Genomic DNA, 23,840 nt, shown 5'->3' with positions numbered 1-23,840 from the left:
GGATATAATGTTGCAAGTATTTTCAATGTCATGTCTCTCCTGATTGGTCAGTACTGACCAATAGGCAAGAAGGCGCCAACAGGCAAACAGGCGCCAATTTTCTCAACTCCATCTCTTTGACAGTGATGTTCCTTGCAGATTCCTTGCAGGAAAGGAAGGTTAAAATATTCCATACGATGTGTTTGCAGAGGGATTTGTGCTTTAAGTTCTCTATGCCTCTTCTTTGTAATGTTTGCCTGCTTTGGGTTGCAGTTACAGGTAGGTGGTTTTTCCTTTTATCCTCCTATTTATAATGCAGGTATGTGACTGGGATCACTGGTAAATTTGGTCCCAGAAAGGGCAGAGAATAAGGTACATCAACTGAGAGGAGTTGTCCTGTTCTGTCAGAACATTTTCAATCAATAACAAGAGGAATGACTGACTCTTAGAGTGGTGGGCACAGAAACTGGGAAAGAAAATGCCAAAAGTCAGAGCTTCTCACATAATGCAATTATCAATTGCACTTTCTCACTTTTTAAAATAAAAACATGTTAAATATATTCTTTCTAGCCCTTACAGCACAAACTTCCTTCTGTGCTTAGCTAATGAAATAGAGAAGTTCAGCAGACAAGGGTGTCTAATACCGTGCCTATGGGAGACAAAAAGAGGCAGTATCAAAATCCCTTGCAGAACACTGCCCAGTTTCTCATCTCTCTGCTTTGTACATGTTCTGTTTTTGTGAGGACCGAGTTATTAATTGTGTGGGAGTTTAAAGAGAAGGGTATCACTGATGGCAGGTCCCATAACTGTCATGTTTTTGTGGTATTGTAAACTCATTCAAATATTTCTATGATCTCTTAATATATCTCTGGCAGAACTGGCAAAATGAGCCAGAGGATAAGCTAATTGCGGAGAACCTCCATATGTAGAGAGAGAGAACAAGTAGCTTGTTTAAAGGGCAGACAAAGGAATATAATAAAGGCTCTTCTGTTTGGGACTGCATGAAATGCATGCTCTTGTGACCTCTTGTCCCACAGGGTGTTGCACCTTTCATGAATTAATATTTAATTTGCTCTTGATTTGGGCTTGTTTCCAGGTTTTAAAGAAGCAGTGCAGTGTGAAATGGTTCCTGCGGTAGCCATCGGTGAAAATGTGACCCTCAGCTGTAACTTCACCCTTCCTCTAGATATTCTACAAATAACCTGGCAGAAGAGGATAGGACCTTCATTCCAGAACATAGCCACCTACAGCAAGAGACACAGACCTAAATCTGTGGGATTACTTCAGAACAGAGTCCTATTTACAGATACAAGACTGAATGCATCATCCATCACTCTCCCCAATGTGACGCTACAGGATGAAGGAGATTATAAATGCCTCTTCAACGCATTTCCACATGGTTCTTTCAGCAGAGATACCCACCTAACTGTGCAAGGTAAAGTTGTACCCTTTTTCTTTAGCATTATAGTCCCTTTTGGCAGAGGACTGGAAATATCCATGGAGTTGCCTTCCTTGTGAATTCATTAATTAAGAAATAAATGTTTGCTATATAATCTCTATGATACTTTTTAGACATGAAATATAGTGTATTGTCTGAGTTCATAAACCTCTACCAACTGATTTGGGTACAGACATATAAAAACTACCTACGTAAAAAGTTATTTTGCAATGCCATACACTTGAGTTAGGAAACAACCTTTACTGCTGCCAGATAAAATATTTCCTGCCCCACTGGACATCTGATCTGTGCCATGAACCAAGTACTCAAAATCTCTTTTGCAAGGCATCATTTGGAAATTTAACACAGAATTAAGAATAAATAGCTTTCCCTCAACATAGTTTTTGAGAAAATTACTTTTGTTTAATAAAAATATTTAATAGTAAATGTTGTTTAATACAAATATTTAACAGAAATTGTATTACCATGGGCACAGGTCAATAGAATTTAAACCCTGAGCTTTCCCTGTTACAACCCAGATTGCTTCAGCTCTGGCAGTGACTTTCAAACTGGTCTGCAGGACCCTGGGTTCTGCAATAGGTCACCAGGGGTTCTGCACAGAGGCTAGGGGTAATGGTGGAGAGGCCTGGGAGGCAGTGTGCCAGCACTGCTGAGCCACGTTACCTGGCTCCACATCAGGTCACACTGCCCACAGAGCTAGGAGTGAAGGAATGGCAGCAGAAAAGGTGTTATGAACGGGTTCTGTAACTTCAGGAAGTTTAAAAACCACTGAACTATAGGGACTACATAAGCCAGCAGCATATGCCATCTATCAGCCTCTACAGAGAACATAAAGCTGGTACCATGTGCCACTTCCAGAGAGTAGATACCACCCCCTGCCCAACTTTCTCTGTTACTTATCCTTATGAAGTGTAAGGTTTTGAACTATGTATTCAGGCAGGGATATAGGAGTATAGGGTGCCCGGAAGCCATGAACCTAGTCTAGGAGTATGTCTGGGTGTCTGTGTTTGTTTTAACTCTCCTCCATACCCTCCTGTGTTTGCTCACAAATATTCCCACTCCATTGCATCTCCTATGGCAATGATGTAACCCCGGTGTTAATGCTCATTTGTTATCACATTGATGAGCAGGAAAAGAGAAGCAGTGATTTCTGCCGGTTGATAGCTCAAAAACCTAAACATATTTCTTGGTAGAAAGAACAATGCATTTTACTACTCTTAGAGCCTTTGCATGGTTGAATTTCAAAGGCAGCAGCAAATGATGGAGGTGCTAGAGCACATAAATATAAGTATTTATAATGGAAAATCTTATGCAAGTTAAATATCTAGTGATTGCTACCAATTACCAGCATTCATATAGATACATTGCTGATCAGATTGATTCAGGCAGATGGACTGGACTTCTTCTGCTTGCCCTCGATTCTACATCCAATTTCCAAAGGGACTTCCCCTGACATGGAGAATTTCTACTTAGAAGCTAATGCAGCAGTTTCTGAGTAAGATTTCACTTAGACTAATCGAGAGGATTTGTGTCCAGAGCTATCCTGAGCTTTTTATTCCTGATACAGAAGCCAATAAGCAACCATTATAAACTAAGTAGATAAGATGCCCATCAATGTCAGTAACATTTAACCAAACCTATAACACTATTTAACAAGCTCAAAAGGAACACCCTCAAGTCTGTTGCATTTTGTTTCTGCTTTTAGCTGTTTCAGAAATAAGAGCCGAGCTCCACATAAATTTCATTAGCCAGGGGATCCTCACTGCGATTTGCTCGGCTACTGGAAGGCCTGCCCCCAAAATCACCTGGCGACCTGAGGGAGTCCTGACTGATCATAAGCCTGACATAGGCAGTGTTCACAATGCAGATGGAACAGTTACGGTGACAAATGCTTGCAACTTCTCCTTGGGATGCCTCAAAAGGCTGACGTGTGTAATGGACCATCCAGACCATCCTGAAGGAATTAAAGAGAAAATAGTTTATCAAGAAGAGGATAACAGACAAGAAGAAGAATATGAAGGTAGGCTGCACTGATAAAGTGGGGTAGGATGCAGTCGGGGAATGGAAAGCAGACTTGTATTTGCAGCTACCTGCTTGACACTGACCAAAATAGAACCTACCACCTGCTTGGTTTTCCTCCAGTAAACCAAACCAGAAACACCTTAACATACAAACATAGCGAACTGTTAGATACCACGGGGAACTCGTAACAGGAGGTGAGAGAAGGTGGAGCTACTCAATAGCTACTTTGCCTAAAAAAAAAATGTTGGCTACAACCGGACACCTCATAAAGATTATTTGAATAAAGAAGTGCAGATGTTGAGGGATGAGATGACAAAAGAGACAGTCAGAGAGCTTTTGATGGATCAGGATAAATTTAAGTCAGGAGGACCTCCTGAACTTCATCCCAGGGAACTGGATTTGTTATTTAGAACAAATCATGTCAAACAAGCTTGGATAATTACTTTGGATAAGGGGAATACTGTGAGTGTATCTGGACTTCTGCAAGGTTTTAGATACATGCTGCATGACTTTATAAACAAATTGGAGAAAATGGCCTGAAGAAAACTACTGTAAAGTGGATAGAGAACTGGCTCAACAGTCTCAAGCAAAGTCTCAAAGGGCAAAGATCCAGTTATCAGTGGCTCCATGTCAGAATGACAGGAAGTTTAAAGTGGAGTCCCACAGGGGTCTGTTCTGGGCCCAGTGCTGTTCAGTTTGTTTATTAGTGATGCAGATGCCACTATAGAAAGTTTCTTGAATAAGTTTGCAGATGACAAGCAACTGGGAAGGCGTGTGAACACTTTGGAGGATGGGAGTGCAATTCAGAAGGATCTTGACAGATTAGAAAGCTGGGCTGGAGTTAACAGAATGAAATTCAATGCTGATAAATCCAGGGTGCAGCACCTCAGGAGGAACAATAAAAAATACAAATGTCAAATGAGTGATACCTGGCTGGATGGCAGCACTACAGAGAAGGATCTAGGAGTCTAGCTAGAACACAGACTCAATATGCATCTGCAGTGTGATGCAGCCACACAAAAGGGATGCATCCATAGAAGCATTGCATGTAAGACATAGAAGGTTATAGAGTCTCTCTTGTTGGCACTGGTTAGGCCTCATCTAACATATTGTGTGAAGTTTAGGGCTCTACGTTTTAAAAAGAATGTGGAGAAGTTAAAGCGGTTCCAGAGGTAGGCAACAAAACTAATAAAGGATTAGGGAGGAAACTCATACAAAGAGAGGTTTAAGGAGGTAAGTATGTTCAGCTTGTGGTAAAGGTGCTGAAGAGGAGACACAATGTACCGTTCAAATACCTGAAAGGCTGCCATAAATGAGAGGGGAAACATCTTATCTCTCTGGCTGCAGAAAGTAGGACAAGGACCAGTGACTTGAAGTTGCAGCAAAGTAGGTTTAGATGGGATGTCAGGAAGAACTTCATCATGGTTGGAAAAATGACACAGCAAAATAGGCAGCCTAGAAAAGTTGTAGACCCTCCATCATTGGAGATGTTCAAGAAGAGGTTGCAAAGTCATTGGTCAAAGATGATCTAGGCATACCTGTGCCCGTGTTCTGCTATGGGTAGTTCTCATGCTTCTGGGCTTTGCTGGTTGCTGCATGGGGCCACGAGGTAATTTTTCTTTCCTGCTGCTTCACGTGTCAAAGTTTTTTTTAATCCTACCTCACAGGCAGTGAGTGGTGGCTGCAGCCAAAGTTAGGGTCTGGACTGTGGGGGACCTTTCCCTGTAGCAGGGAGTGTGCCCCTCTTCCTGGGAACTCTGGAGCATATTTTTAACAACCTTTGCAGCTGCAAGCCACCATGGTCCCCCTGTTTTACCTGTGGCAGATAAGGATGTTGTGTCTTGTGCTGTTTCAGGGTTGATGATGAGGTTTTTATTTATGATGCTATGAAATCAGGTTTGGTTTATAACAGGAACATAGCTTGGTATTTTGGCTGCCTGAGCAGAGTGAAGGGGTGGGTGCAGAGGGGGTGGCACTGAGTGCAGGAGGCAGAGGGACAGGCAGAGTCTTACTTGCACAGCACAGACACCCCAGAGGCAAACCTAGCAGGGGGCTGAGGGCTGTGCAGATTGGGGGCAGGAGTCCCATTAGCCACACCTATGGCCAGCATCTGCAGGGGAACATGGCAGCTGATGTAGAAGGGGAGGCAGAACAAGGCTACAAAACCCTTAATTGGCAGTGACTGCCACAGGATTAACCCTGTCAGTTCTGGGCCGTGTAGACAGCTCCATGAAGCAGTGGCATCTCCCAGGGGGAAAGTGGGTGGGGTCTGACAAGGAAGCTCTGCATCCCCTTCTGTGGGGTCAGAGCCTCCAGCCCCCTGCTGCCATTTCAGTGCCCTCCTTTACATAGTGCCATGGCATGTACCTCACTCATCCACCCCCAAAAATATTCTTGGTTTAGAAGCAATTCATAAACTGACACAAAAGCTTAATTTATCCATAATGAAAAATTTACCAACTCCATTCTCACGCTACATTTGGAAATGAGGGGCTTCAGTTTAATGGTTTGCCTGGCTTACACATTCTCTTCAGAACTGAGGTACCTGGTGCTTCCTGGGCCTGGTATCTAGAAAAGAAACAAAAAATTGATCACCTCCATTGGGGCTCCTGAGTGACCTTTGTCTGTTTGTTGAAATGTGTTTTTCAGGTGTTCCTGTGGAGAAGATTATTCTTTTTCTTCTAGTTCCTATAATTTTTGTCTTAGGAATTATGATCATACTACTACAGAAAAGAAAAGGGGAAAAGTAAGTCAAATGACTGTTTAATACAATTGTGTTACCAAGCTCGGTTACAATCCCCTTTCCTACACTTCAGCTTGCTTGTGTGATGAAGCACAGGTCAAGATTATGGCTCTTCAGGACTTTGGTGGGTCTATCCAACATAAGGTGGTGCAGTGCAGTGTTAGTTGAGCTAGCTTTCTGAGTAGGTGTATAGCTGTATTCACATTGCTTTGTACCCCAATTATTGAGGTCTCAGTAGACCTTAATAACCCAGGCACAGCATTGTGCAAATATAGCTATATTGGTTCTAGCTCAGGAGCTGGCATGTATGAAACTAGCTGATATATTTCTGAATTGCACCATCTTGCAACATGTAGACAAGTTCTTTGCAAAGATTACCCAGAAGTAAACAGCCAGACTGGGCTTTTCAAAATCCTGAATGTTGTGTAATTACTTTTGGGTTCCATACATTATTCTGCAATGGCTCAGTAAACAGGCTCTTGCAATAAACCAACCAGTAAGGCACTGCAAAATAGAAAGGTGAAATAACATATTGGGTTTTATTAATTGTATTGGGTTGCAAGTCAAGTAATTTTTTCACTTTACTCAGTGCTGGGGGGAAACCTCTCCTAGAGTACTGTTTTGGGCACTGCACTTCAAGAAAGATGTAGACAGAATAGAAAGGGTCCAGTACAGAGCAACAAAAATAACTAGAGGTCTGGAAAACATGACTTATGAGAGGTTGGAAGATTTGGGGCTTTTTGCTCTGAAGAAGAGAAGGCTGATCACAGATATAGTAACAGTCTTCAAATAGCTGAAAGGTGGTCACAGCCAGGTTGGTGACAGAACGTTCTCTGCAGTTGCAGGGACATGACAAAAAGTAACTCTCTTAAATGGCAACAAGACAAATTGAGCTTGGATGTTGGAAAGAGCTTTCTAATAGTGATGATGGTTCAGTTTTGGAATACCCTCAGAATTTCTTAGGAGAAGTTTGGACCAGCACTTATGGTTTAGCCAGGGGTGATCCTGCCTTGAGCAGGGGGATAGAGATTCCACTGAGGTCACTCACAGCCCTATTGTCCTATAATCCTGTGACTGGTTAATACATGCATAAAAAAGTGCATTGTTGTCACAGTTTTTGTCTATCTATTTTCTACCCTTACTGGATTCCTTGATTTGTCTGCCCCTAATAGTAACATCTCTTAAAATAGTTAAATATCTTTTCAAACTAAAAGTGTTTACTAGTAAATATGTCCTCCCTCCCTTAAAGGCTTCTGCTGTTTTTTCCCTATATGTACATGGTATGCAGATTTGATATAAAGCATCTGCAATGTGTGAAAAAGTTTGTGTATAATGTGCACACTTCTAATCTTAAGTGTGTACACACATACAAATATTTGTATTTCTTCTTCTTGTTCAGAGCTGATTTTCTTGGGCAACAGTGTGGCTTGAACTGCAATAGGTGCCACTTGGATTTCTTCAGATCTTGAAAAGAAACCGAAGAGTCTCAGTGCTTATCAGTACTTCAGCCCCTTTCAGGAACAGTCAGAGTCTCCTTCTAGTTACCAGCATTTCAGTCCTTTAGTTAGTAATTGAGCCAATCTCCTGGATTACTGTAGTCAGACAGTAGATTTCAGACAGTACTGATCAGATAACAAATCTTTTATAAAATATCTTTATAAAAAGTCACTCACTGAGTTCTCATTTTCTTACCAGCTTTAACATAGCTGAATCCAAACAGTGTAACATGTACATGATGTATGCTCTGCTGAAGTCTTACCATTAAAGAAAGCTGCACGGTTCCAGTCAGGACCTGCCTCTGGACCCAAAACATTCCTGAGGTCCCCTGTCATGTGCTTGTACACCTGTTTGGCTTCACTGCTGAGCCCATAGTAGAGCTCCCTGGCCTTCCCTGTTAACAACGGGCTCAGGAATTTTGGATTCGTAGCATCATTCCACCCATTTAACTCATCTGCCATTTCAAATCGTCACCCCATTCTTGTTGCTCCGCACTAGAGGGAGCGGGAATATAGACACTCCATGGAATGTATGTTTCCCATGAAACTCATCTTCCCTGATTAAATGCCCACACAACAAACAACATCTATACACTCGTTGAAGCACTTTGCTCTGTGTCTTATGGCCTATGTCCACCAATTCCCATTTGCCTCACTTGTGGGATAGCTCCCTTCAGTATCCCACAACTGCCACTAATATGTGCCAATTTCTGGCACACAATTTTGTACCTGCAGCCCCAGAAACTGGCACAAGAAGCAAAGGGGTGGTCACAAGGGTTAGTGTCACAAGTCTGAGTCCAGGTCCTTCAGTCCACAGTCCCAGCTGACCGAGCAAGTGAGATTTTCAGCTCCACTGTGCACTCCAGCACCTAGGGCTGACCAAGTGCCATGTGCGCACTGCTCTCTCTTCCCCTACTCCAGCCTTAAGCTTCCTTTATCCTTGGCTCCCAGCCCCTGGGAGTTTCTGGGACTGGCAGTCCATATTAACAGCTCTGCAGACTTTGTCCTGGTACTTCCTGCTATTACATACTTTTCATTCACATTTCAATTTACTAACCCTCACTGCTGCTTTGGTTCTCCTTCTAACTGAGAGAGAATCCTGATTTGAAGTGCTTACCAAATAGCTAAAATAATTTCTGCAAATTTGGCAGCCTCTATGTGTGACAGATACTCCCATCCCATCTCTCCTTCAAGGCCAATATTACATTCTTTGAAGGAGTGTGTAGTACTCTGACTAACGCTCCCCCCTTAATCATAGAAAAATATGGCTATAAGAGATCTCAGGAGGTCATCTTGTCCAAAGCCCTGGTTCAAGCAGGGTCAGCCCTGACTAAATCATCCCAGTTAATTGTTTCTCTAATAATAATACTTAAGTAATACAAACATAACACTCACCAGTATTCAGAGTTTTTACAAAACTGGCCCTGATACCAGAAATCATTCTTGGTCCTGCGTTAATAAGCCAAGACCATAAGGCTTTTCTTGTACTAATAACCTTCCTGCCCTCAAGCTTTCAGACAAGAAATATAGAAATCAGGCCTGTCCAGAATGGTGACTTTCTATGCAGCTTCAAGAAAAATTGCTGAGCATGCCTAGTAAGTACTGTCGCTTTCTTTGGCTCTCACAGGGTGAATACTAGATGAATTGCTATGCCCTGCACTACTTTATCAATATGTGCAGGCTGCAATTATTCAAACAACCCATGCCTCCTCTCCTTTGTAGCAATCACCAGGTTCAATAAACACACACATACATCAACTAGAAGAACTAAACAATGAACTTTACTGTGGAGCAGTTGGCAACCTTTGCTCTCACTCTCTAACTAGCTAGCCAGACAACTTCTCTCTAACTAGGGGACTATCTCCCAGTTCCCAACTCCTTCAGGCTCCTGTTTAGAAGCATCTCTAAATTATAACTTCTACACCTACTCCCTTGGCTTCTCTATTTTTTTCCTTTGGAGAAAAAAATCCCTGCAGTATAAACAGTATGGGTTACATACTGTACGTATAAAAGAGACTCTGGGAAGAAATTAGAGTGTTTGAATTATAAAATAGAGATTATTGGGGGAAAAAATCTGATGAAATTTTTTGATGCAGTTTGCAAGTTCATTCAAATCAAAGCATTTTGTAGAGACAGTTGCTATTAACAACATTCTGCCAAAATCCAACTACCTCCTACTAAAGACTATAATTTATAGAGTAAGTTAAGGCTTTCTTTTTATGCTGTTAGTCAAAGTAGACCATTCTGGAAAGAAAGAAATGAGATGGACTCAGAGGTGTCATTGCAGCAGATGTAGAGAGACCTGAGCCAGCTATTCAGCATGGTTGCTGGGCACAGTGGAGCTGGACAACACAAGCGTTGCTGTAGGTTTCTTAAGCCCACCTACAACCCAAGGTACTTATATGGTGGCTGAAGTCCATTCTGTATAGATATCAGATATCCATATGACTAACTCAGGTATGCCTACATGTGCTGGAATCCCAGCTCTCATTGAGATGTGGACCCTGAGCTGAAAAGAACTTTGCTCTATAGCAGATCCATCAGGGTTTAAACATAAGAAGTGTTACTAGATAACAAAAGAGGGGTCCTGAGATTAATTCCCTTTTATTATGCCTATTATTATCAGCCCATTGTTTTCATTGTCTCTGTCCAGAAGTTAAATTCCTTTGATACAAGAGGCATGTCTCTTCAATATGTTTTGTAAAATGTGCACCATACCTCCAGTCACTTATAAATGTCTAATCTCAATATGCTAGATCACAAGGTTCCAGCATGCCCAGCACTCCTTCAAGGGAAGCATTTTTAAACGAAGACAAGGTCAAGAGTTCCCAGAACCTGCAGACACCACGGAACCAGCCTGTTTCCTATCAAAATGAGGTAATGATTTCAACAAGGCAAACACCTGAGCAAGAATATTCAAGTGGGTGCCTAACATAGATGCAATATGCCAAGGTCCTCATTAAAATAGTCACTTAACATTTTTAATTAATTTTCTTTCAAATGATAAATTGACTTCATTATCTGCTGGTATACTCTACAGATGTAGATTGAAAAAGATACCCTTTCTTTATCATATGTAAGCTTGTTTATATATTTTGTACTTGGTTCTTTTTTTTTTTTCCTTTTTTTTTTTTTTTGGAAGGCGGTGGAGGGTTTTCTATTTGTGTAATAGCATTTAATGTAAGTGAAAATCAAGACCTTGCTTCCTGTCTTTGCTGGGAAACTCTAGGAAGACATTTAGGTCACCTAGAGACATTACACTTTTTCCAATATAAGTGATTGGAAATCTATACCCACAACAGAATAGAAGTTTGGTTTTCAAAAACAGTCTATACCCACAATAGAACAGAAAAAATGGTGGAACCCGGTCTAAGGTTTGTACCCCCACCAAAGGGTGAATATGTGTTCTATCCACTACTAATTTAAACTATGTCACTTACAGAAAACCATAGTTTAGATCAATTCTGCCTCAGGCTTTTTGAATGTCTGTACCTGGCTTTAAACGTGAAGGAAACATGATTGTTTTCAGTGCACTCTGGATGAAATTAAGTGCTTAGAGCCTGTCATAAATTATTTGGTTGGTTTTCTTTTTCTTCAAAAGATGCCAATTTCTTATACACAGATTAGTAGTTTCATCTGGAACACCTCAGGCTCAATGAATTTTCAGCAACTCAGACGTAGGATATCAGCTGAACCCTGCCTGCCTTCTGTGGGACCCCCACAAGGTTCAAGGTCTGTGGTTCAAGCGAAACCATTGGTTCAAGGGTAGATAGCTATGGTTCAAGGGTAGACAGGGTTTCCAGGCTTGGTGCTCCAAAGTCCTGCCTGAAGACCCAGTGAACAACTTTGTTGTTGTGGAGCTGAGAATTGGAACTTGAAGTTCTGCAAGCCTGATCTGCAGCTCTAAAGCTGGCCAAATATTTGTGCTCCACTGGGCCACATACCCTAAAAGAAGTGAGTTTTGTGCCTCCAGAGCCACCCTCGTGGGACTGTAGATTGAAACTAAATTAAAAATAAAAATTCCATGCAGACTGGTATTCCCTTGCAGTGATGTTTCAAGAACCTGTAACTTTAGCTTACATCTTCATGTAACATTAGGTCAACAAAGAACTTGCCATGGTCTTTGTGAGTATAGTGATAAGGTTTCAGAGCAAAAAAATATTAGGGAAATGAAGTTCAAGCTAGTTTTGGAACATTTTAAAGTGATGATTAAAACCAAAACCCAAATATATCTACATTTGCTTCATACTTTAACCTCTCTAATAATGTACAGACCCCAAACCTTCCATAGACAGCTAGTGCCCAGTGCTCCTCACTGACAGTTCTCTGGGTGTAAGAGCTGGAAAAACATCACCAGTTAGGGAACCTTAGGCTTGGGGATGTTGCACTCCTTGGACAATATTGCCCCGTGAGTCCTGGACAGGCAAAATCACATTTTTTGATTGCTGGACCAGTGGCCCTTTGCCTGAATCATGCGGCCTGGTGTAGCAGTGTCCATCACACAGGCTGCTTAAACTTCAGCTCCAGTCACTCAAGACATATGAGTCTATCTCCTATCACTGTAACTATTTCTTTTCAGTAAAATGTGGAGGAGAAAGAAGCAGAGACAGGGAGAGGAAGGGGCAAGAGGCATGGAACCTGATTCTCTGTTACCATATCTCAGTATAAGGGGCAGCAACAGAGAGCAGGGAGAAGGTGGTTTTAAGCCATTGTTACACCACTCTTATTTTGAGATACAAGGGATCTCACCTGGGAGCCGGAGAACAGAAGGAAGACAGTGAGCTCTCATCATTCTTCCCAGGGTATTGGTAGACTCCCTTAAGGCCAAAACAAGGTTGCTATAATTTCTAATACTCCTTTTATACAGTGATCAAAACAAATGATGTATTACACTCCACCAATATCTTAAATATCTTGAGCTGTCCTGTACCATGGGCTTGTTCTATCTCCTTAACCAAGTATTCCCATTCCAACCTTATCACCCTGGTACTGGTCTATTCTACCCCTTGTCCAGCCATCTCCCACTCCCATCTCCTGACAGGAGTGCACATCTGGTCCACTTTCCAAGTTTTGCTTATTCAAGGAGTTCATGCAACAGTCAGGTTCACTGATCAGATCTACTCTGGCCAACAGTTTAACAAAGCTTTTGTGTGAGCAGTATACATATTAATCAGCGTTCCAGTGAGGCCTACAGTATCCTTCATGTTGTTACACAACTTTCACATCTTGAAAGCAGCATCAGCCTTTTTCCTTAATCAGTTTGTTCCTTAGTCAGTTGTGTTTATATTCCCTGACCTTTTATTATGTGAGCTACTTATTTCTGCTATTTGATTTGGAAGGTTCTATCCAGGTGATTCCTCTTAGTGTTATTCCTCCATATCTTTTCCTGTAAAAAAAAAATCATCATCATCAATGCAGCCTTACTGTTTTGCTTGCTTTTACAGGGGTCAACCTCAGAATCTCTTCGGAAAAGGTTGACACCACAAAAGCAAAATAGGAGCCGAAATATTGGAAAGGTGCGTAGAGCGACATTCCAAGACACAGAAAATAACAAGGAGGCCAATGCCCATGAGACTTCGCTGGATGGTATTGAAGAGTTGGATAATTAAATTTTAAGAAATTAAGGCAGGGGTGAAGTTTCCCTTCTGAAAATGAGAAAAAGGTAGCTGAGAATACTCCTGAAATCTTGAGAAGCTTTCACATCAGTACAAATGCTGAAATGTCCAATGTGGGGTAGCACAGGGCGGAGATCCTGGTGGCAGACAGCTAGCACCCTGGCCACAAAGAGTTCCCCTGTGGGTCTGGGACCCACAGTTCATCCCAGGGACACCTTTGGCTGGCAGGTGCTGCAGGACCTGCTCCAGGGCAGTGCCAGGGGCCTGCTGCAGGGTGGTAGGTAGGACTCAGGGGCCCCACGGGGCCAGGGCAGGGGGCCAAGTCACAGGGGACATGAGCATGGCCTCCCCGGGGCAGTCCCAGGCAGCCAGCTGCTGCTCCTCCAGATGAATGCACCGCTGTTGCAGGGCCACCACGGCCCAGTGGTTGTGAAGTGCCTGCAGAGATGCCTCCTCCCGGATGAGGTCCTCCACCTGCTATGTCTGCTGGTCTGCCCCCAAGCCCTCCACCGTGACCACCAGCCACTGGAGCAGGCAGGTCCAATCCTGCCTATACCATTGATGCAGTCAGTGCCTCTGAGAGGCTCCCATAGCAGGTGGCAGTGAGCCTGTAGCAGCAGTCCTATTGCCCCTGCAGCATCTTCCTCATATCCAGATGTTGGCCCTGCAGAGGCAAGACACAGGCTTTTGTGAGAGTTTGCAACATTTGCTCCAGAGGCTCTGCGCTGCCTGGCTTCAGATTGCAGGTCAGCCATGTGTGGGTGCCCAGGGACCATGGTAAGCTGGCCAGGCAGGCCTGGGCCCAGGTGGGTGCCGCCCAAGTCCCCCATCCCTGCTTGCTTCCCAGGGGTTAGCTGCAGGCTTCTTGCCTCCCCTGCCCTTTTTGCAGGGTGAGCCAAGCCAGGATGCTGGTAGCACCTACTGCCATGGCTGCAAGCCCAACTGTTCTCCCCTCTACCCCTGCAGACCCACTGCTCTGCTGCACTGGCACGCATCCCCTGGTGCCCGGGCTCGGGGCACGTAAGACTCCTGGGCAACTGGGATGAGGGGCTGGCCACAGCCCTGCCCTCCCTGCTGGTGACGGCTCTGGAGAGGCACCCCAGGGCTAGCCACTCCTGTATCCTGAGCATGTTGTTGCTGCATGGCTGTGGGCTGTATGTGAAGAGATGTCTGTGCAGACAGAGGGGTGCCCCAGCCACTATGCCCTGCTGCTGCCGATCCTGCTGGTGCTCTGGGCACTCCTGCACTCCTGGTTTGGGATCCTGAGCTACAAAGGCATGGGGGGCAAGCCTAGCCTGCCCCACAACCCCTACCACTGCCTGGAGGGCTACCTGCCACAGTGCTACATGTCCCTGCCCTCAGCTGCTGAGGAGATCACCGCCAGGATTGACAGCTTTCTCGGTGCATGAGAGGCCCATGCCCACCCAGCCGTGGGGACATGGGCTGCTCAATAAGAGTCTGATCTGTGTCCCACCTCTCTGTATGCTGTGGGGACAACCTGGGGCCAGGGGAGTTCAAGCAGGCTGGGAAATGAGGGGTGGCAAGGACTGTGGCTGGGGGCAAGGGTGCAGGTGGGAACTGGGGCTGGGAGGGTCTGCCCCCCAGGACTTAATACAAGTATAGGGCTGGCGAGGCTGGACGCTTGGTGCGGGGCTCCCCATCATGGACAGAGTTCAGCTCTACCCAGTCTCTGTGGCCCATGGTGTGTGGTGGGCTGCTGCCTGGCAGTGGCATGGTGTTGCTGGCAGTGGAATGGCTGGCTGCTCCTCAGGGATGGCAGCAGGATGGGGCCGAGGCCAAGCCAACCACTGGCCAGGGCTTCCTGAGCTGCCGGTGAGCACAGCAGCCAGGGAGGAGCACAAGGTGGGTCACTGAAGGCCCGAGGTACCCTCCTGCAATATCGTGTCACCAGAGGTGTCAGGGTGGTGTGTGAGTGCAAGCTCTTGAGTGTCCCACTGGACTGACGACTGTGGCCAGTCATGGGTCCTTGGCCTTCATGCGGCATTGCTGCAGCAACCAGGAGTGGCACCTCGCAGGCATCCCAGCTGCTAGGGCTTCATAAATGTGGGCATTTGAGCACCTGCCCTGGGTAAACTGCCTCAGGACTTCCTTCTTGCCCCACAGTGCCACGAGCTTGCGCACCTCCTCCCAGATCTAGTTTGGGCCCATGAGGCTCTGGATGGGCAAAAGCATGTGGACAGGAATGGGGCTGGCCATGGGGTAGGACGAGGACATCACGCCCTGCACTGGCTGACTGGATAATTGTGCAGCTGGCCCTGTGATGCTGGCCCTGGAGGGCTGGGAACAGCACCCCTGACAGAGGCACAGAGTAGCAGCCGCATGGCCGAGGTGTTTCAACATGGTCCTGCAGAGACAGAGGTCAGGAGTGAGCAGCAGTGGGGAGAAGGTGCTGGCCTTGGTGGCACAGCCAGCAGTGGCAGCCCTAGGGGGATCACAGGGCTGTGCAAAGAATACAGCCAGCCACAATCCTTGGCAGCACTCAATTGTGGCCAGGGAGCAGCTGGGGAGGGGTACAGCCCAGGCAGACCCAGAACTGTGGGCTGTCCAGGGGGGCACATGGGGCCTCCTGGGGTGCTGGAGCCACAAGCAGCTCCCGCCTGTTCCTTGAAGTCTGTGCTTCAAGGCACAAAATGACTGCAGGCTTTTTATCATGCAGCTAGGGGCTGCCAGGGAGCAACGCAGCCCAGCATCCTGAGAGGGGCCATACAGAAGTCCTGAGGCTGGGCTCTGGCTGACCCCCAGTGGCTGGGCAGACTCAACATGGAGGCCCCTAGGTTACTGTGCAGTAACATGTCTACATATGCATTACTGCGCTGTAACTAATCAGGTATAAATTTGATACCTGCATAATGCAGGTATCAAACTTCCTCTCAAGTCAACATAAATCACTGTATTTACTGCAGAGTACAGGCATACACGTGTAGACATGCACCAGTACCACGCAGTATTTTAAGTTACTGTGCAGGAAATGTGCACATGTAGATGTACATAGTTGCCAAATGTATGATTCCTGTTATGAATAGAAACATGGGATTAGATAGAGAAAGGAGGTTTCCCAGGTGAACAAGTTTGAGATCCCAGTAAACAATATTTAAAATCTGACACACAATATGAGGCTGAAATTGCACTGGGAATGGAGAGGATAGGACTGAGTCTGTATTTTAGGTAGCCAGGCACACTAGGAAAAGGGTTGTCTTTATGTACATTTGGAAAATATAATCAACAGAGGAAAGAAGGAGCGATGCATCATTGTGGGCAGTCAGTTTGTTTCAGCTGGTGATTGCTACAGGTAGCTTAGTAGCCCCATTTTGGTCCTTGTTAATGATGGACTTTGTACTTTTGTGTCAGTTGCTGTTTTAAGAGCTGCAACCTGTTGAGGAGAGTGGATGAAGGTTTGTGTGACTGGAGGAACCCAGGTACAGGAAATCCTGTAGAGGGGAGGTTCATGTTAAATATGAAATCTCTCTGAATAGTCGATGCTAATAAAACTGAGGAAATGAGCCAAATTGCGGAGTCCTTCTCATTGAAAGATAAACATTCCCCATGAGAGGAAGGGTTAAAAAAGAATTCCAGGTGAATTAAACATCCTTCCAGATGTGGTCACAGACAGCTGAGTGACCCAAATCCCTTTTCTTTCTGACCAGCAAGTTAAGTATACTTAGCGTTCCAAAAGCAGATGAGTAGCATTTCCCCTTATCCTCATGTATCCATCACTGGATGGATCCTCATGTATCAATCACATTGGGTGATTCTGCCTTAGAGAGTGAAAACAAGCAACACCACCAACCAGGGGAATAAAAGGAGAGAATAGCTAGAAGTACTGCCCTGCCAGGCAATTTAGTAACAACATTAATTACTAGTAACACTGCAATGTGGAAGGAACAGACAGAAGAAAAGAGGTGCAGAAAAAGTTTACACTTGGGAAATTTTCTTTTTTACTTAATTCAAGCATACATTTATGCTTTGGGGTTTTTTTTTAAATAAAAATGAATTTATTTCAAACTTTCTAGCACATGTAGAACAAATATCCTGTTGTGTCTAGGAAGTAAGGTAGGAGGAGAGAGTTTTAGAGTAGACAAGCATATCATTTAAAGTAGTGCAGTGATGTTTTAGCCCTGATGGTCCAAAAATCATGCAAGAGGCAAGGATTTTTTCAGATGATATCTTTTATTGGACCAACCATGTAGTTGGAGAAAGTTAGACAAGCTTTCAAATGTAAGACATTCTTTATACGATCTCTGATCACAGGAAGCCAGGCACAGCCTGGCATGTACTTTTCAAGTACAATTATGATAAAGAGTTAATATGAAGCTCCCTCCCTAACCCCAGTTCTCCTAGACTAAATGAGCATCAAAAAGGTGAATACATTGTTTTCATCCAAGAGATTTTGATAACATTTATTATAAGCATACTTAGCCTTGATGTTTCTCCGAGATAAAATATATGTTCTTAACTTGAATTAACTAACTCAAGGTAAACTCCTGGTGAATTGAAGGAAGATTGTATGTAGATTTTTCATAGTTCCAAAGTTAATTTCTACTCTTAGCAACAGGCAAATTAAGAGACCTCCGTGTTTCTGTGGTTGATCCTCTCTCTCTGGACACTGATATCTCTCTGTTTGATCCTTGGTTTGTTCCCATGTCCCAGTTAAACAGTAAGTTGTGAGAGTGTTCCTGTAGCAATCCTATGTGAAGATCTGACCTAATAATGCAACTGTATGCTTTTTGGGTTATGGAACAAACTGGCTTGGATGAAGTGGGAAGGATTTTCATTCCAGAACATAGATGCCTATAGCAAGTCATTGATTGAAATCTGTAGCATAATTTAGGAAGAAAGTGCACTTTAAGACTAAGATTGGAAGAGTCAACCCTCACTCTCTGCGTTGTGACACTGGAATATGAAATACCTTATAGTGTTAAACATTTTCTATAATGGCACAACACCACCTAGTGGATGAAACCAGGAATGTAAGTGCACATTTCATTCCTGATGAATTTGTGATCTGGAAAATAATTATTGAATGTGTTTTGATTTTTCTTAGCAACTACCATTCTAGGCCATCAACATAATTGTTTTGGTACTTGACAATACATCTGTTCTAATTAGTTCATTAACAGAGGGCATGAATGTTTAAGCAAGCCATGAAACCCATAAGTGTCTGTACAGTCATCTGAAGAAACAGCATAATACAGAACAATCTTTTCTTGAAGCAATAAAATACTGTTTTGTGCTAATTTGGTTGCTCACTCCTCCCTTGCTTCTCCATTATCAGACAGTGGGTACATCTACATATGTCCCTATGGTGCTCTTGTTACTGCACCATCATTTAGGACTTCCTTTTGTCGTAGCAACACACTATGCAGAGGGAGCTCATTGCTACAGAGATACATGCAGATACATGCTAGGGAGATGTATCTGCAGCATTACAGTTTGTGCTCGCCGATGCCATATCACCATAGCTCATTGCTATGGCAATGTAGCATCACATGTAGATGTGCCCAGTTTCTCCAAGCAGGAGGGTGGCCATTGTAGAGGACAGTCTGGATGCCCTCTTTCCTCTATTGATATGAAACAGGATGCCTTTCTGTCCTCAACCTTTCTCTTGAAGAGAAAAATGGAGGACATAAAGGTGTCGGATTTTGTATCAATAGAGGACAGAGGACAGAATAGCAGAAAACTAGAACATCCTCTATCATGGCCACCCTACCAAGCAGGCAGTGGTTTCCATCACTGAACATCCAAAATTCTGCTTTGAACATGATGATTGCAATGGGCTCAGATCAGGGCCCAGCTGGTCCCAACTGAATATGCAGGGACATCCAACCTCTGAGGCTACAGGAAAACAACTCCTACTTGCAGCAAGCTGGGATCTTTGCCCTGGTCCCAGCTGGTTCTAACTAGGCAATCATATCAAGCAATCCCCTGAGACTGCAGGCTACCAGTGCCACTCATTCTAACACCACTCATTCCCCATGCAGCACCCACCATAGGAGGTCACTAGTCCTCTTGACAGTGGGTAGTTTGTACAGGATACACCAGGCTAGATAGGCTTGTTCTGGCACTGGCATCACTTAGCACCACCTCCAGGTCATGTTGGGATGGGGGATGGGAACACAGGTGTGAGACACCCTGACTGTCCACATGTGCAGTGAATCAAAAAGAGAGCAAGGTGCCAGGCCTACCTCTCATTGCCATTTACATCTGAACTGATAAGCAGAGATGGAAATGATATTCCCAGAAATCTCCTATTTGGGAGGGCCTGTCACATATAGAGGACAACAGCACCTTCAGAAAAGGAAGTCTTCACTTTAGCTGAGAGCTATGAAGCAAAGTGGATGGAAAGCAGATCCAGTCGGGCAGCCAGGGCTTTGGCCAGAATCAAGAAGACAAGGCTTGTTTGAGAAGGTGAAGAAACATGGATTGTTTTTTAGCTATGTATGAACATTGCCACTCCCCTGGAACGTATTTCTCCAGAAGAATGTCTGTAGGACTGGACATATGTATGAAGTAAATGACAATGGACCCAAATCTTTTTTTTGTAAATGAAGTAAGAGAAAATAATATGATTTATATTAGTGATTTGTGATAATCAGTATGACTTTGAAGTCTAACTTGCAACATGTCTAGCCAGGAAGTATTTCTCATATCATGGTGTAAATATTTTAGGCCCCTCCCACACTTCTTTTCAAGTCTTTTTCTATTTAACTTTTCTTCTATAGTCAATTGGAAAAAAATATCAGTTTATTTGACAAAAAGACACTATTTGCTTTAAAGGGCATAACAAAGTTGGGGCGGGGGGGAGGGGGGCGGAAGTATACTGTCCCTTCTTAGTATCTCTGGTGGAATGTTTCTTTTACATTTCCTTTTACCATTTGAAAATATGAAACCCCAATTCCTGACCTTTGCTGAAAGAATTGGACAAGAAGTTCAGGGGCAAACGTGAGTCTGTAAATTAATTTTAATCTCTAGCTCTACAAATTAAAATCTCTTCCATTTTTTAAGCTCCTCTTCAATTTCATAGTCCCACATTTCTCTATCATCTGAGCCTTAAGAATCACAATCTCCAGCTTCTTATAGTGGAATGAGAGTTTAGGTTGAGGTTATTGGGCCATTGTGGTATAACTCTTGTCGAGGTCTTCTAACAAAATGAGGGAAGACATAATAACCTTGATATAGTATGTTAAATATGAACAGAAAAAGAAATGTCTCAGCCAGTCTTTGGCACATCACAAAATACTTCCTCTCTTTCCTTACCATTCTCCTTTATACCCTTGTCTAGGCCAAAAAACAGTAGTAATAGTAATTAACACTTCTGTAGTACTTTAGATCTCATGGTGAGATTACATGTTACAGTTAGGAGGTGCCAATTCTGAACATTGTTCACACCTCTCCAGGGCAAGTTTTATCGCTGATCCATGTTTCCCAGCTCATGCTCCATGAATATTTGTCCACTCCCCGAGAAGTAAATCTCCCAGGTGTCAGTCCTCCAGGATCCAAAGTTGCAGAGTCCCTTCCCCACATCCTCCTGTTCTGTGTGGACTACTCACAATTGTAGCTTCTACTCAGGCCCCCGTTACTGGTCCTCTAGTGGCAAGTGACAGCTGTGCAGGTTGGGGACAGTCAGGGAAGGTTTTTACCTGAACATGTAACTACAGACAGGGTGCATCCACATATGCTATTAATTTGCTAGAAGCTTACTGTGCACTAAAATACTGTACAGTAAGTCTTCCCCAGGAATACATTTCCATGTGCACCGTGTTGGGAGCAAAAGTGCTCCCAAAAGAGTAGCTCACCACAGGGCTGTTCCTGCCCTGCTCTGCCCCCTTGCAGCAGTGAGGGGAGCTCCAGACTCCCCCAGGGTCCTAGCCCATGGGCTGGCAGGGAGCACAGGGCTGATCCCAATGTGCATGGACCAGGAGACCTCTGCTGGCTGCAGCAGCAGATGTTTCTTGGCCCCGTGCACTTTGGGAGGAGTCCTGATGAGCACAGGGTTGGGAGACAGCTGCCGCTGCAGCCAGCAGAGCTTTTCCACCCCATGTGCATCAGGGCATACAGCTGCCAGCCAGCCCAATGAACCTTGGGGCTTCCCCACTGAGCATGGGGCTGTCCAGGAGTTGTCTCACCTGTGGGTGTTCATCATGGTCAGTCAGTGACCATTGCCTTGCCTTGCTGTACCTTCATCTTTGACTGCTGGTCATGTGCATTTGGCACTAGTGATCATTGTTTGAAGCTCAGGGTCTACACTTGAGTGAATGGCTCTGGTGCATTCCTTGCTGTCAGGTCTCAGCTCTATTGCCACTACGTAGCTCACCTGGATAAGTTTGAGCTATTGAAGATGCACTTCTTACCTGAACACCAGATTTCACAGATTGATATTGAAATTGGCATATATGGGTTTTTGAGTCCAAGTGTGTTGTTTTGGTTTGATCTTGGTAGTGATTATTTAACGGCAGTTGTGTGTGTTTTGGATCATAGATTGGGAGTAGAGATTTTAGATTTGTTAAGACTAGTCTTCTCATAGTGTTGTTCTCATTTGATTATTAATGGTTCTTTTGAGTGTTGTTTAAGATAACTGATTGTAATGGCTCAGGATAGTGTTAGTATGATTGGTGGCAGCGATGCTGTCTGAAAATTTGAAGATGGGCTTGAGCCGGTATTTTAAAAAATAATTTATGCAGCTGCTCATCATGGAGATTAAGTTTGGAAGAGACATTGAAATTAAAGGTAGTGAGTTAGCATCTGACATACTCTGTGATCAGTGGGTAGGTACAGTGGACCCTAGAGAAAAAGCGATCTAAGAAGGCGATGAAAAAAGCCACTTTGATTGGTCTTTCTGTTTGTATGCATGAATTAGCTAAGAAAGAGACAGATTGTGCAAAGAAAGTAACAGATCAAATTGATGTAATGAGAAAGGGATCAGGTGTAGGAGATAGACCATATGTCTACTCATTCCAAGGAATTCCTTGGAAGATGCAAGTGCAATTGTAGATTTTAAAGAGAAGGTCCACGCTTTAGAGGGAGAGTGTGAATTATTGAGTGGCAACTGTCAGTACTGGAAGTCCCAATCAGAAGACTCCCAGGCAACAGTGTAAGTGTTGGAGAGGCAACTAGCTGATGGAGATTTGAAAGTTAATCACAGGGTTTGCCAAAACAGGTAAGCACTGTAGCACAGTAGCACTAGCATCTTGGGGCATGTGTAGACGAAATGGGGGCCCTAAACTGAAGCAGTGGGTTTTTAAAAACACCACTTCCATTTAGGGAGAAGTAAACTCCCATGCTGTGCACACACCCATGCACTCACCTGCCTCTCCAATGGCAGGGAGGGGAGGGTGAGCTGCCAGTGGGTGGAGAGGTCCCTGGCCTGCAGGGGGGCTGGTGCTTCCCTCTGCAGTAGCAGCGCCCCCCCATCTCCAGGCGGCACCCATCCACAGGCACTGGGCTCAGGCAGTCCCGGGGGGCACTGCACCCACAGAGGGAAGCACCAGGCTCCAACATGCCTCAGGCAAACAGGCAGGCTCCACTGCCAAGCAGGCAGGCTCTGGGTTCCTGCCGGGCTGCCTGCATGGGCTTCCTGCAGAGCCCCTGAGCTGCACGGAGCCCAGTGCTTCACTCCATGGCTGTAGGGCAGCAAACTAAAACTCCTCCAAGGAGTTTTAGTTTGCTGCGCCCCAAGTCATTTAAGGTGCATTACGCCACCAAATTTGCTACAGCGCCTGCAATTACTGCACAATACACTGCTGATGCATGCAAACGCCAACACCATTAAAGCTGTGCAAAATCATTTTAACACACTTTAAAGTGTCATGCACACATGCCCCTCATTTTGTCTACACACAGCCTCAGGAAGCCAAACTGTCACAGAGCCTTTCTTTTCTTTCCTGCAGGGGTTTCTTCTCCAGTGGCTGCCAGAGAACTCTCCCTGCCAGCCCCAGCCCTGGGGCCTAGATGTGCCCAGGGTCCTACCTCCTGGTCAGCTGACTGGGGATAGGTGCCATGGGTATAGGTTGTAGCCGTGTTGGTCTAAGGAAATGGCAGACAAGGTTCTTTGGGTCAATCTGATATATTTTAGTAGACCAAGTGAATAGTTGGAGAAATATATCTTAGCAATTTTTGGGGTTGAAAACCCTTCGTCAGGCTGAGGAAGCACCTGCAGTTGGTGTGCGTGTGCGTGCTCTTCCAGGATGGAAGCAAAAGTAAAGAAGTCAGAGGCTGGCATGCAATGCAGGTAAAAAAGCCAGTCAGTGGAAATGGTGGTGTCACGGGGTAAGAGACAGGCTGGGGTGGGGGAAAAGAGGGATGTAGGAGGTAAAAGTGGAGAGGCATCTGGGGAGTCAGATGCCAGTAGGTTTTAGTGTGTCAGGATTCCAATCTCTATGTTGAGTCCATGAATTTCTGTACCTAGGAGGTTGATGAAGTGCAGTTCATAGGCTCGTCTGTGAAAAGTGGTTTGTAAATTCAAACAAGCACTGAACCTCGCTAACCTCATCACCAGAAGCCAACTTCCT

General features: G+C 44.5%; 1 protein-coding gene across 1 annotated transcript; it reads left to right on the top strand.

Annotated features, from left to right (window-relative positions):
* The first annotated feature begins 133 nt into the window (after window positions 1–133).
* Window positions 134–13,308, top strand: LOC112551723 (OX-2 membrane glycoprotein-like). Its single transcript, XM_025214278.1, has 6 exons — window positions 134–258; window positions 1,076–1,414; window positions 3,144–3,458; window positions 6,110–6,206; window positions 10,456–10,576; window positions 13,144–13,308. Exons 1-6 carry the CDS (start codon window positions 177–179, stop codon window positions 13,306–13,308), a joined length of 1,119 nt encoding a protein of 372 aa, XP_025070063.1. The 5' UTR covers window positions 134–176.
* The last annotated feature ends 10,532 nt before the right edge of the window (window positions 13,309–23,840 follow it).

This window comes from Alligator sinensis, unplaced genomic scaffold, assembly GCF_000455745.1.
Source record: "Alligator sinensis unplaced genomic scaffold, ASM45574v1 scaffold359_1, whole genome shotgun sequence".
NCBI classification, from domain to species: Eukaryota; Metazoa; Chordata; order Crocodylia; family Alligatoridae; genus Alligator; species Alligator sinensis.
Note: the sequence above shows the minus strand (reverse complement) of the source record. Positions and strands in the feature narration are given on the sequence as shown.